The sequence below is a fragment of the Lepisosteus platostomus genome, chromosome 9, assembly GCF_059453375.1.
Source record: "Lepisosteus platostomus isolate fLepPlt1 chromosome 9, fLepPlt1.hap1, whole genome shotgun sequence".
Classification (NCBI taxonomy): domain Eukaryota; kingdom Metazoa; phylum Chordata; class Actinopteri; order Semionotiformes; family Lepisosteidae; genus Lepisosteus; species Lepisosteus platostomus.
In genome coordinates this window covers 948,853-962,470 of record NC_142619.1, presented here as the reverse complement: position 1 = coordinate 962,470, position 13,618 = coordinate 948,853, and the positions used below count along the sequence as shown (strand labels likewise).

The 13,618-nt window shown below is 57.9% G+C and overlaps 1 protein-coding gene across 31 annotated transcripts in view; it reads left to right on the top strand.

Annotated features, from left to right (window-relative positions):
• The first annotated feature begins 1,088 nt into the window (after window positions 1–1,088).
• The window catches only part of ap2a1 (adaptor related protein complex 2 subunit alpha 1), a 39,418-nt gene continuing 26,888 nt past the window's right edge, over window positions 1,089–13,618 (top strand). For all 31 annotated transcript variants that reach the window (XR_015941311.1, XR_015941318.1, XR_015941310.1 and 28 more), the window contains exons 1-9: window positions 1,089–1,570; window positions 3,248–3,459; window positions 4,417–4,610; window positions 4,705–4,834; window positions 5,612–5,713; window positions 7,093–7,352; window positions 9,999–10,167; window positions 12,103–12,240; window positions 13,336–13,518. Coding sequence is in view for 4 of the 31 variants with exons in the window: in XM_088646249.1 (XP_088502375.1) it covers window positions 1,504–1,570; window positions 3,248–3,459; window positions 4,417–4,610; window positions 4,705–4,834; window positions 5,612–5,713; window positions 7,093–7,352; window positions 9,999–10,167; window positions 12,103–12,240; window positions 13,336–13,518 (1,455 nt within the window). In the remaining 27 variants the exon portion in view is untranslated. The remainder of the gene's footprint in view (window positions 1,571–3,247; window positions 3,460–4,416; window positions 4,611–4,704; window positions 4,835–5,611; window positions 5,714–7,092; window positions 7,353–9,998; window positions 10,168–12,102; window positions 12,241–13,335; window positions 13,519–13,618) is intronic.

The following is a 13,618-nucleotide window of genomic DNA, read 5'->3' as shown; positions in this document are numbered from 1 at the left end:
GGGTAAAAGCCCAGTACAGCTCAGTAGAGCCCAGTGAGATCGGGGTAAAAACACAGTACAGCTCAGTAGAGCCCAGTGAGATCAGGGTAAAAGCACAGTCCAGCGCAGTAGAGCCCAGTGAGATCGGGGTAAAAACACAGTACAGCTCAGTAGAGCCCAGTGAGATCGGGGTAAAAACACAGTACAGCTCAGTAGAGCCCAGTGAGATCGGGGTAAAAGCCCAGTACAGCTCAGTAGAGCCCAGTGAGATCGGGGTAAAAACACAGTACAGCTCAGTAGAGCCCAGTGAGATCAGGGTAAAAGCACAGTCCAGCGCAGTAGAGCCCAGTGTGATCGGGGTAAAAACACAGTACAGCTCAGTAGAGCCCAGTGAGATCAGGGTAAAAGCACAGTCCAGCGCAGTAGAGCCCAGTGAGATCAGGGTAAAAGCACAGTCCAGCGCAGTAGAGCCCAGTGTGATCGGGGTAAAAACACAGTACAGCTCAGTAGAGCCCAGTGAGATCAGGGTAAAAACACAGTCCAGCGCAGTAGAGCCCAGTGAGATCAGGGTAAAAGCACAGTCCAGCGCAGTAGAGCCCAGTGTGATCGGGGTAAAAACACAGTACAGCTCAGTAGAGCCCAGTGAGATCAGGGTAAAAGCACAGTCCAGCGCTGAGGGCCGCAGACTGAACGCCCGGTGCGCACGTGGAGCTGCGGCCCTCCACCGGGAGCCCGTCACGCGGCCCGCCGTGGCGCAGTCCGGGGCTCGCGCAGAGCGGCGGACCGACACCTTCCCAGCTTCGATCTGCAGCCCCGCGCAACCGCCTCTTTTTAAACGCAAAGAGAGGGATTCCTATTTCCGTGTGACCGTTTTCCGTATCCTTGTATGAAACAAAGCAGGCTTATTGTCTATTCTTCGTCCTTGAAAGAGAAAATAAATAATGCTGACATTATTGATAATAATAAGCCGCTATTCCCAGTATTGGGCCAATAGCAGCTTGAGTGGCGGGCGGCCGGACCAATAGCCTGGCGAGACTCTGAAAGGAGGCGGGACGGAGAGGGCCCGGTGGCCATGGAAACACCAATCCCGCCTCCCTTTTTTTCCCAAAGCGGCGAGAGAGGGGAGGGAGCGCGAGCCCGAGCAGCAGGGAACAGGCGTCCGTGTCCGCGCGAGACTCCGGCACGAGAGGGAAGAGCGAGCGAGCGAGCAAGCGACCGCGAGAGCGAGCCCGGCGAGTCACGAGCCCCCCCCCCCCCTGAGGAGCGCGAGAGACTCCGGCGGTCGGTCCGGCGGCGAAAACGGGCGGAAACCCGAGAGAAACGCGCCGATCCGCAGGTTCGCTCCAGTCCGGACCAGGCCGAGAGGAGGGCGAGGATCCGTGCGGGGATCGCCGTGACCGCTGCCGCCCCTGCGCCCGGTCCTGCCGCAGCGCCCCCGCCGCGCGTGTCCGTGTCCGTGTCCGTGACGTGACCGGACCGCTCCGGGACCCCTCGCCGCGCCTCGCCCGCAGCCCCGCAGCCAAGATGCCGGCGGTGTCGAAGGGAGACGGGATGCGCGGATTAGCCGTCTTCATCTCCGACATCCGGAACTGTGAGTGTCGAGGGCTGGGGTGCCCTGCTCCTGTCTCTCCTGTCTCCTGTCTCCCCCTGCTCCTGTCTCCTCTCTCCTGTCTCCCCTCATCTCCCCCTGCTCCTGTCTCCTCTCTCCTGTCTCCCCTCATCTCCCCCTGCTCCTGTCTCCTGTCTCCTGTCTCCCCCTGCTCCTGTCTCCTGTCTCCTGTCTCCCCCTGCTCCTGTCTCCCCTCGTCTCCCCCTGCTCCTGTCTCCTCTCTCCTATCTCCCCCTGCTCCTCTCTCCTGTCTCCTCTCTCCTGTCTCCGGTCTCCCCTCATCTCCCCCTGCTCCTGTCTCCGGTCTCCCCTCATCTCCCCCTGCTCCTGTCTCCGGTCTCCCCTCATCTCCCCCTGCTCCTGTCTCCTGTCTCCGGTCTCCCCTCATCTCCCCCTGCTCCTGTCTCCTCTCTCCTGTCTCCTGTCCCCTGTCTCCTCCTGCTCCTCTCCTGTCCCCTGTCCCCTGTCCCCCCCTGCTCCTGTCTCTGTGGGACAGCTGCAGGACAGGAAGGTGTGGGATCAGACAGCAGTAGGGACTGTCAGACAGGCAGACTAGACGATCACAGATCTCTAGAGCTACAGGGTTTCTTGTTCATTTCAACCTGCAGGACTGAACTGAGCCAGTTACTGTCCTCACACTGACCTTTAACCCCTGACTGAAGACCCCCAGAGCCCCTGAAGGACTGGGGTCTCAGGGACTGAACTGAGCCAGTTACTGTCCTCAAACTGACCTTTAACCCCTGACTGAAGACCCCCAGAGCCCCTGAAGGACTGGGGTCTCAGGGACTGAACTGAGCCAGTTACTGTCCTCACACTGACCTTTAACCCCTGACTGAAGACCCCCAGAGCCCCTGAAGGACTGGGGTCTCAGGGACTGAACTGAGCCAGTTACTGTCCTCACACTGACCTTTAACCCCTGACTGAAGACCCCCAGAGCCCCTGAAGGACTGGGGTCTCAGGGACTGAACTGAGCCAGTTACTGTCCTCAAACTGACCTTTAACCCCTGACTGAAGACCCCCAGAGCCCCTGAAGGACTGGGGTCTCAGGGACTGAACTGAGCCAGTTACTGTCCTCAAACTGACCTTTAACCCCTGACTGAACACCCCCAGAGCCCCTGAAGGACTGGGGTCTCAGGGACTGAACTGAGCCAGTTACTGTCCTCAAACTGACCTTTAACCCCTGACTGAACACCCCCGGAGCCCCTGAAGGACTGGGGTCTCAGGGACTGAACTGAGCCAGTTACTGTCCTCAAACTGACCTTTAACCCCTGACTGAAGACCCCCAGAGCCCCTGAAGGACTGGGGTCTCAGGGACTGAACTGAGCCAGTTACTGTCCTCACACTGACCTTTAACCCCTGACTGAAGACCCCCAGAGCCCCTGAAGGACTGGGGTCTCAGGGACTGGACTGAGCCAGTTACTGTCCTCAAACTGACCTTTAACCCCTGACTGAAGACCCCCAGAGCCCCTGAAGGACTGGGGTCTCAGGGACTGAACTGAGCCAGTTACTGTCCTCACACTGACCTTTAACCCCTGACTGAAGACCCCCAGAGCCCCTGAAGGACTGGGGTCTCAGGGACTGAACTGAGCCAGGTACTGTCCTCACACTGACCTTTAAGACCCCCGGAGCCCCTGTAGCACTGTGACCCCTCTCCCCCAGGCAAGAGCAAGGAGGCGGAGATCAAGCGCATCAACAAGGAGCTGGCCAACATCCGCTCCAAGTTCAAGGGGGACAAGGCCCTGGACGGCTACAGTAAGAAGAAGTACGTCTGCAAGCTGCTCTTCATCTTCCTGCTGGGCCACGACATCGACTTCGGCCACATGGAGGCCGTCAACCTGCTGAGCTCCAACAAGTACACCGAGAAGCAGATCGTAAGAGCGCCGCCGCCCCACTGCGCCCCCACACCGCAGGGCTCATCGCCCCACTGCGCCCCCACACCGCAGGGCTCATCGCCCCACTGCGCCCCCACACGCTCATCGCCCCACTGCGCCCCCACACCGCAGGGCTCATCGCCCCACTGCGCCCCCACTGCGCCCCCACACCGCAGGGCTCATCGCCCCACTGCGCCCCCACACCGCAGGGCTCATCGCCCCACTGCGCCCCCACACCGCAGGGCTCATCGCCCCACTGCGCCCCCACACCGCAGGGCTCATCGCCCCCACTGCGCCCCCACACCGCAGGGCTCATCGCCCCACTGCGCCCCGACACCGCAGGGCTCATCGCAGCAGAGCCCCGACACCGCAGGGCTCATCGCAGCAGAGCCCCGACACCGCAGGGTTAATCGCAGCAGCACCCCAACACCGCAGGGTCAATCACAGCAGCGCCCCGATGCCGCAGGGTCAATCACAGCAGCGCCCCGACACCGCAGGGCCGCCCACACTGCGCCCCAATACCGCAGGGTCAATCGCAGCAGCGCCCCGACACCGCAGGGCCGCCCACACTGCGCCCCGATACCGCAGAGTCAATCACAGCCGCGCCCCGACACCGCAGGGCCGCCCACACTGCGCCCCGATACCGCAGAGTCAATCACAGCAGCGCCCCGACACCGCAGGGCCGCCCACACTGCGCCCCGACGCCGCAGGGTCAATCACAGCAGCGCCCCGACACCGCAGGGCCGCCCACACTGCGCCCCGACGCCGCAGGGTCAATCACAGCAGCGCCCCGACGCCGCAGGGTCAATCACAGCAGCGCCCCAACACTGCAGGGCCGCCCACACTGCGCCCCGACGCCACAGGGTCAATCGCAGCCGCGCCCCCCACCCCCCCCCCCGCGCCGCGCCCCGCTCTCCCGCCCGGCTGCTGACCCGCCCCTGCCCTCCTGCGCCCCAGGGGTACCTGTTCATCTCGGTGCTGGTGAACTCCAACAGCGAGCTGATCCGCCTCATCAACAACGCCATCAAGAACGACCTGTCCAGCCGCAACCCCACCTTCATGTGCCTGGCCCTGCACTGCATCGCCAACGTGGGCAGCCGCGAGATGGCCGAGGCCTTCGCCGCAGACATCCCCCGCATCCTGGTGGCCGGGTGGGTGACCCCGACTTCCCGCCGGGGGGGGCTGGGGGGGCGGGGGCGGGGGGGCTGCGGGCCGGCGCTGAGTGTCCGGCTGCCCTGTCCGCAGGGACACGATGGACAGCGTGAAGCAGAGTGCGGCCCTGTGTCTCCTGCGCCTCTACAAGACCTCCCCCGACCTCGTCCACATGGGGGAGTGGACGTCCCGGGTCGTGCACCTGCTGAACGACCAGCACATGGTGAGACAGGCACTGGACACTGAGAGACAGAGACACTGGACACTGAGAGACAGAGACAGACACTGGACACTGAGAGAGATAGGCACTGGACACTGAGAGAAAGAGACACTGGACACTGATAGAGAGAGGCACTGGACACTGAGAGACAGAGACACCGGAGACTGAGAGACAGAGACAGGCACTGGACAGTGAGAGAGATAGACACTGGACAGTGAGAGAGATAGGCACTGGACACTGAGAGAGGCACTGGGCACTGAGAGAGAGAGACACTGGACACTGAGAGAGAGAGAGACACTGGACACAGAGAGACTCTGACTGACCAGCACATAGTGAGACACTGGACACTGAGAGACTCTGACTGACCAGCACGTGGGTAGAGAGACACTGGACACAGAGAGACTCTGACTGACCAGCACGTGGGTAGAGAGACACTGGACACAGAGAGACTCTGACTGACCAGCAGATAGACACTGGACACTGAGAGAGACACTGGACACTGAGAGACTCTGACTGACCAGCACAGAGAGAGACACTGGACACAGAGAGAGACACTGGACTCTGAGAGACTCTGACTGACCAGCACATAGAGAGACACTGGACACTGAGAGAGACACTGGACTCTGAGAGACTCTGACTGACCAGCACATAGAGAGACACTGGACTCTGAGAGAGAGACACTGGACACTGAGAGACTCTGACTGACCAGCCCGTGCAGACAGGTGCGTTGCTCTCCTCTCTGTCCCTGTCCTCGCTCACTCCCCCTGCCTGCCTGTCCAGGGTGTGGTGACCGCCGCCATCTCGCTCATCACCTGCCTGAGCCAGAAGAACCCCGACGAGTTCAAGACCTGCGTGTCCCTGGCCGTGTCCCGCCTCAGCAGGGTAAGACCGCCCGCCGCTGTGTGTCCTGTGTGTCCCCGGTCAGTGTGTCCTGTCTGTCCCCGGTCAGTGTGTCCTGTCTGTCCCCTGTCAGTGTGTCCCTGGCCGTGTCCCACCTCAGCAGGGTAAGACCGCCCGCCGCTGTGTGTCCTGTCTGTGTGTCCTGTGTGTCCCCGGTCAGTGTGTCCTGTGTGTCCCCGGTCAGTGTGTCCTGTCTGTCCCCTGTCAGTGTTCCCTGGCCATGTCCCGCCTCAGCAGGGTAAGACCGCCCGCCGCTGTGTGTCCTGTGTGTCCTGTCTGTCCCCGGTCAGTGTGTCCTGTCTGTCCCCGGTCAGTGTGTCCTGTCTGTCCCCTGTCAGTGTGTCCCTGGCCGTGTCCCACCTCAGCAGGGTAAGACCGCCCGCCGCTGTGTGTCCTGTCTGTGTGTCCTGTCTGTCCCCGGTCAGTGTGTCCTGTCTGTCCCCGGTCAGTGTGTCCTGTCTGTCCCCTGTCAGTGTTCCCTGGCCATGTCCCGCCTCAGCAGGGTAAGACCGCCCGCCGCTGTGTGTCCTGTGTGTCCTGTCTGTCCCCGGTCAGTGTGTCCTGTCTGTCCCCTGTCAGTGTTCCCTGGCCATGTCCCGCCTCAGCAGGGTAAGACCGCCCGCCGCTGTGTGTCCTGTCTGTCCCCGGTCAGTGTGTCCCTGGCCGTGTCAGTGTGTCCCTGGCCATGTCAGTGTGGGCTCTCAGGGGTCAGTGCCTGTGTGTGTGTGTCCTGAGCGGTCCTGTCTGTGTGGTCCTGTCTGTGTGTGTCCTGAGCGGTCCTGTCTGTGTGGTCCTGTCTGTGTGTGTCCTGAGCGGTCCTGTCTGTGTGTGTCCTGTCTGTGTGTGTTCTGAGCGGTCCTGTCTGTGTGGTCCTGTCTGTGTGTGTCCTGAGCGGTCCTGTGTGTGTGGTCCTGTCTGTGTGTGTCCTGAGCGGTCCTGCGTGTGTGGTCCTGTGTGTGTGTGTCCTGAGCGGTCCTGTGTGTGTGGTCCTGTGTGTGTGGTCCTGTGTGTGTGTGTCCTGAGCGGTCCTGTCTGTGTGGTCCTGTGTGTGTGTCCTGAGCGGTCCTGTCTGTGTGGTCCTGTGTGTGTGTGTCCTGAGCGGTCCTGTCTGTGTGGTCCTGTGTGTGTGTGTCCTGAGCGGTCCTGTCTGTGTGGTCCTGTGTGTGTGGTCCTGTGTGTGTGTCCTGAGCGGTCCTGTCTGTGTGGTCCTGTGTGTGTGTGTCCTGAGCGGTCCTGTCTGTGTGGTCCTGTCTGTGTGTGTCCTGAGCGGTCCTGTCTGTGTGGTCCTGTCTGTGTGTGTGTCCTGAGCGGTCCTGTCTGTGTGTGTGTCCTGAGCGGTCCTGTCCCTCTCTGCCCCTCAGATCGTGTCCTCAGCCTCCACCGACCTGCAGGACTACACCTACTACTTCGTCCCGGCGCCCTGGCTGTCCGTCAAGCTGCTGCGCCTCCTGCAGTGCTACCCGCCGCCTGAGGATGGCGCTGTGAAGGGCCGGCTGGTGGAGTGCCTGGAGACCATCCTCAACAAGGCCCAGGAGCCGCCCAAGAGCAAGAAGGTGCAGCACTCCAACGCCAAGAACGCCATCCTGTTCGAGGCCATCTCCCTCATCATCCACTACGACAGGTGACCTGCCCCTCCCTGTGTCCTGGAGTGTCCACTCAGTGTCTGTGTGAACCCCTCTCTCTCTCAGTGCAGTGTTCATGTACTGGAGTGTCCAGTCAGTGTGTGTATGAACCCCTCTCTCTCTCAGTGCAGTGTTCATGTACTGGAGTGTCCAGTCAGTGTGTGTGTATGAACCCCTCTCTCTCTCAGTGCAGTGTTCATGTACTGGAGTGTCCAGTCAGTGTGTCTGTATGAACCCCTCTCTCTCTCAGTGCAGTGTTAATGTACTGGAGTGTCCAGTCAGTGTGTGTGTATTAACCCCTCTCTCTCTCAGTGCAGTGTTCATGTACTGGGGTGTCCAGTCAGTGTGTCTGTATGAACCCCTCTCTCTCAGTGCAGTGTTCATGTACTGGAGTGTCCACTCAGTGTCTGTATGAACCCCTCTCTCTCTCAGTGCAGTGTTCATGTACTGGAGTGTCCAGTCAGTGTGTGTGTATGAACCCCTCTCTCTCTCAGTGCAGTGTTCATGTACTGGAGTGTCCAGTCAGTGTGTGTGTATTAACCCCTCTCTCTCTCAGTGCAGTGTTCATGTACTGGAGTGTCCAGTCAGTGTGTCTGTATGAACCCCTCTCTCTCTCAGGGCAGTGTTCATGTACTGGAGTGTCCAGTCAGTGTGTGTGTATTAACCCCTCTCTCTCTCAGTGCAGTGTTCATGTACTGGAGTGTCCAGTCAGTGTGTGTGTATTAACCCCTCTCTCTCTCAGTGCAGTGTTCATGTACTGGAGTGTCCAGTCAGTGTGTCTGTATGAACCCCTCTCTCTCTCAGTGCAGTGTTCATGTACTGGAGTGTCCAGTCAGTGTGTCTGTATTAACCCCTCTCTCTCTCAGTGCAGTGTTCATGTACTGGAGTGTCCAGTCAGTGTGTGTGTATTAACCCCTCTCTCTCTCAGTGCAGTGTTAATGTACTGGAGTGTCCAGTCAGTGTGTCTGTATGAACCCCTCTCTCTCTCAGTGCAGTGTTCATGTACTGGAGTGTCCAGTCAGTGTGTCTGTATGAACCCCTCTCTCTCTCAGTGCAGTGTTCATGTACTGGAGTGTCCAGTCAGTGTGTCTGTATGAACCCCTCTCTCTCTCAGTGCAGTGTTCATGTACTGGAGTGTCCAGTCAGTGTGTCTGTATGAACCCCTCTCTCTCTGTGTTAATGTACTGGAGTGTCCAGTCAGTGTGTCTGTATGAACCCCTCTCTCTCTCAGTGCAGTGTTCATGTACTGGAGTGTCCAGTCAGTGTGTCTGTATGAACCCCTCTCTCTCTCAGTGCAGTGTTCATGTACTGGAGTGTCCAGTCAGTGTGTCTGTATGAACCCCTCTCTCTCTCAGTGCAGTGTTCATGTACTGGAGTGTCCAGTCAGTGTGTGTGTATGAACCCCTCTCTCTCCCAGTGCAGTGTTCATGTACTGGAGTGTCCAGTCAGTGTGTGTGTATTAACCCCTCTCTCTCAGTGCAGTGTTCATGTACTGGAGTGTCCAGTCAGTGTGTCTGTATGAACCCCTCTCTCTCTCAGTGCAGTGTTCATGTACTGGAGTGTCCAGTCAGTGTGTCTGTATGAACCCCTCTCTCTCTCAGTGTTAATGTACTGGAGTGTCCAGTCAGTGTGTCTGTATTAACCCCTCTCTCTCTCAGTGCAGTGTTCATGTACTGGAGTGTCCAGTCAGTGTGTGTGTATTAACCCCTCTCTCTCTCAGTGCAGTGTTAATGTACTGGAGTGTCCAGTCAGTGTGTGTGTATGAACCCCTCTCTCTCTCAGTGCAGTGTTCATGTACTGGAGTGTCCAGTCAGTGTGTGTGTATTAACCCCTCTCTCTCTCAGTGCAGTGTTCATGTACTGGAGTGTCCAGTCAGTGTGTCTGTATGAACCCCTCTCTCTCTCAGTGCAGTGTTCATGTACTGGAGTGTCCAGTCAGTGTGTCTGTATGAACCCCTCTCTCTCTCAGTGCAGTGTTCATGTACTGGAGTGTCCAGTCAGTGTGTGTGTATTAACCCCTCTCTCTCTCAGTGCAGTGTTCATGTACTGGAGTGTCCAGTCAGTGTGTCTGTATGAACCCCTCTCTCTCTCAGTGCAGTGTTCATGTACTGGAGTGTCCAGTCAGTGTGTCTGTATGAACCCCTCTCTCTCTCAGTGCAGTGTTCATGTACTGGAGTGTCCAGTCAGTGTGTCTGTATGAACCCCTCTCTCTCTCAGTGCAGTGTTCATGTACTGGAGTGTCCAGTCAGTGTGTGTGTATTAACCCCTCTCTCTCTCAGTGCAGTGTTCATGTACTGGAGTGTCCAGTCAGTGTGTCTGTATGAACCCCTCTCTCTCTCAGTGCAGTGTTCATGTACTGGAGTGTCCAGTCAGTGTGTCTGTATGAACCCCTCTCTCTCTCAGTGCAGTGTTCATGTACTGGAGTGTCCAGTCAGTGTGTCTGTATTAACCCCTCTCTCTCTCAGTGCAGTGTTAATGTACTGGAGTGTCCAGTCAGTGTGTCTGTATGAACCCCTCTCTCTCTCAGTGCAGTGTTAATGTACTGGAGTGTCCAGTCAGTGTGTCTGTATGAACCCCTCTCTCTCTCAGTGTAGTGTTAGTGTACTGGAGTGTTAATGCTCGGTGTTGTGCTCTCCTTCCTCCCAGTGAGCCCAACCTGCTGGTGAGGGCCTGTAACCAGCTGGGCCAGTTCCTGCAGCACAGGGAGACCAACCTGCGGTACCTGGCGCTGGAGAGCATGTGCACACTGGCCAGCTCCGAGTTCTCCCACGAGGCCGTGAAGACGCACATCGAGACGGTCATCAACGCCCTGAAGGTAGAGGAGCAGATAGAGCTGTTCACCATCACTGTGGACACAGCACTGTCCTTAATAACCTTCTAGTGTCTGGGACAGTGTCGCTGTGGACACAGCTCTGACACTGAATAACCTTCTAGTGTCTGGGACAGTGTCACTGTGGACACAGCTCTGTCAGTGAATAACCTTCTAGTGTCTGGGACAGTGTCACTGTGGACACAGCTCTGTCCCTGAATAACCTTCTAGTGTCTGGGACAGTGTCACTGTGGACACAGCTCTGTCCCTGAATAACCTTCTAGTGTCTGGGACAGTGTCACTGTGGACACAGCTCTGACACTGAATAACCTTCTAGTGTCTGGGACAGTGTCACTGTGGACACAGCTCTGACACTGAATAACCTTCTAGTGTCTGGGACAGTGTCACTGTGGACACAGCTCTGTCAGTGAATAACCTTCTAGTGTCTGGGACAGTGTCACTGTGGACACAGCTCTGTCAGTGAATAACCTTCTAGTGTCTGGGACAGTGTCACTGTGGACACAGCTCTGTCAGTGAATAACCTTCTAATGTCTGGGACAGTGTCACTGTGGACACAGCTCTGACACTGAATAACCTTCTAGTGTCTGGGACAGTGTCACTGTGGACACAGCTCTGTCACTGAATAACCTTCTAATGTCTGGGACAGTGTCACTGTGGACACAGCTCTGACACTGAATAACCTTCTAGTGTCTGGGACAGTGTCACTGTGGACACAGCTCTGACACTGAATAACCTTCTAGTGTCTGGGACAGTGTCACTGTGGACACAGCTCTGACAGTGAATAACCTTCTAATGTCTGGGACAGTGTCACTGTGGACACAGCTCTGACACTGAATAACCTTCTAGTGTCTGGGACAGTGTCACTGTGGACACAGCTCTGACAGTGAATAACCTTCTAGTGTCTGGGACAGTGTCACTGTGGACACAGCTCTGTCAGTGAATAACCTTCTAGTGTCTTGGACAGTGTCACTGTGGACACAGCTCTGTCAGTGAATAACCTTCTAGTGTCTGGGACAGTGTCACTGTGGACACAGCTCTGTCCCTGAATAACCTTCTAGTGTCTGGGACAGTGTCACTGTGGACACAGCTCTGACACTGAATAACCTTCTAGTGTCTGGGACAGTGTCACTGTGGACACAGCTCTGTCAGTGAATAACCTTCTAGTGTCTTGGACAGTGTCACTGTGGACACAGCTCTGTCAGTGAATAACCTTCTAGTGTCTGGGACAGTGTCACTGTGGACACAGCTCTGTCAGTGAATAACCTTCTAGTGTCTGGGACAGTGTCACTGTGGACACAGCTCTGTCCCTGAATAACCTTCTAGTGTCTGGGACAGTGTCACTGTGGACACAGCTCTGACACTGAATAACCTTCTAGTGTCTGGGACAGTGTCACTGTGGACACAGCTCTGACACTGAATAACCTTCTAGTGTCTGGGACAGTGTCACTGTGGACACAGCTCTGTCCCTGAATAACCTTCTAGTGTCTGGGACAGTGTCACTGTGGACACAGCTCTGTCAGTGAATAACCTTCTAGTGTCTGGGACAGTGTCACTGTGGACACAGCTCTGTCCCTGAATAACCTTCTAGTGTCTGGGACAGTGTCACTGTGGACACAGCTCTGACACTGAATAACCTTCTAGTGTCTGGGACAGTGTCACTGTGGACACAGCTCTGTCCCTGAATAACCTTCTAGTGTCTGGGACAGTGTCACTGTGGACACAGCTCTGTCACTGAATAACCTTCTAGTGTCTGGGACAGTGTCACTGTGGACACAGCTCTGTCACTGAATAACCTTCTGGTGTCTGGGACAGTGTCACTGTGGACACAGCTCTGTCACTGAATAACCTTCTGGTGTCTGGGACAGTGTCGCTGTGGACGCTGTGGACACAGCTCTGTCAGTGAAGCCGCTGTCCCCTCAGACGGAGCGAGACGTCAGTGTGCGTCAGAGGGCTGCAGACCTGCTCTACGCTATGTGTGACCGCAGCAACGCCAAGCAGATCGTGGCCGAGATGCTGAGCTACCTGGAGACTGCGGACTACTCCATCAGAGAGGAGATCGTGAGTGTCCTCTGTGTCTCTGTCGTCTGTCCCTGGGGGCTGACCGCTGAGCTGGACAGGAGACGGCGAGTGTCCTGTGTGTCTCTGTCGTCTGTCCCTGGGGGCTGACCGCTGGGCTGGACAGGAGACGGCGAGTGTCCTGTGTGTGTCTGTCGTCTGTCCCTGGGGGCTGACCGCTGGGCTGGACAGGAGACGGCGAGTGTCCTGTGTGTCTCTGTCGTCTGTCCCTGGGGGCTGACCGCTGTTCTGGACAGGAGACGGCGAGTGTCCTGTGTGTCTCTGTCGTCTGTCCCTGGGGGCTGACCGCTGGGCTGGACAGGAGACGGCGAGTGTCCTGTGTGTCTCTGTCGTCTGTCCCTGGGGGCTGACCGCTGTTCTGGACAGGAGACGGCGAGTGTCCTGTGTGTCTCTGTCGTCTGTCCCTGGGGACTGACCGCTGTGCTGGACAGGAGACGGCGAGTGTCCTGTGTGTCTCTGTCGTCTGTCCCTGGGGGCTGACCGCTGTGCTGGACAGGAGACGGCGAGTGTCCTGTGTGTCTGTCCCTGTGTGCTGACCGCTGTGCTGGACACGAGACGGCGAGTGTCCTGTGTGTCTCTGTCGTCTGTCCCTGTGTGCTGACCGCTGAGCTGGACAGGAGAGGGCGAGTGTCCTGTGTGTCTGTCCCCGTGTGCTGACCGCTGAGCTGGACAGGAGAGGGCGAGTGTCCTGTGTGTCTGTCCCCGTGTGCTGACCGCTGAGCTGGACAGGAGAGGGCGAGTGTCCTGTGTGTCTGTCCCTGTGTGCTGACCGCTGAGCTGGACAGGAGAGGGCGAGTGTCCTGTGTGTCTGTCCCCGTGTGCTGACCGCTGAGCTGGACAGGAGAGGGCGAGTGTCCTGTGTGTCTGTCCCCGTGTGCTGACCGCTGAGCTGGACAGGAGAGGGCCAGTGTCCTGTGTGTCTCTGTCGTCTGTCCCTGGGGACTGACCGCTGTGCTGGACAGGAGACGGCGAGTGTCCTGTGTGTCTGTCCCCGTGTGCTGACCGCTGTGCTGGACAGGAGAGGGCGAGTGTCCTGTGTGTCTGTCCCCGTGTGCTGACCGCCGTGTGTCTGTCCAGGTGCTGAAGGTGGCCATCCTGGCCGAGAAGTACGCGGTGGACTACTCCTGGTACGTGGACACCATCCTGAACCTGATCCGCATCGCGGGCGACTACGTGAGCGAGGAGGTGTGGTACCGCGTCATCCAGATCGTCATCAACCGCGACGACGTGCAGGGCTACGCTGCCAAGACCGTGTTCGAGGTTCGAGCCAGTCCACTCTCCCCTCTCCTGTGTGTCCCGTCCACTCTCCCCTCTCCTGTGTGTCCTGTCCACTCTCCACACCTGTGTGTCCTGTCCACTC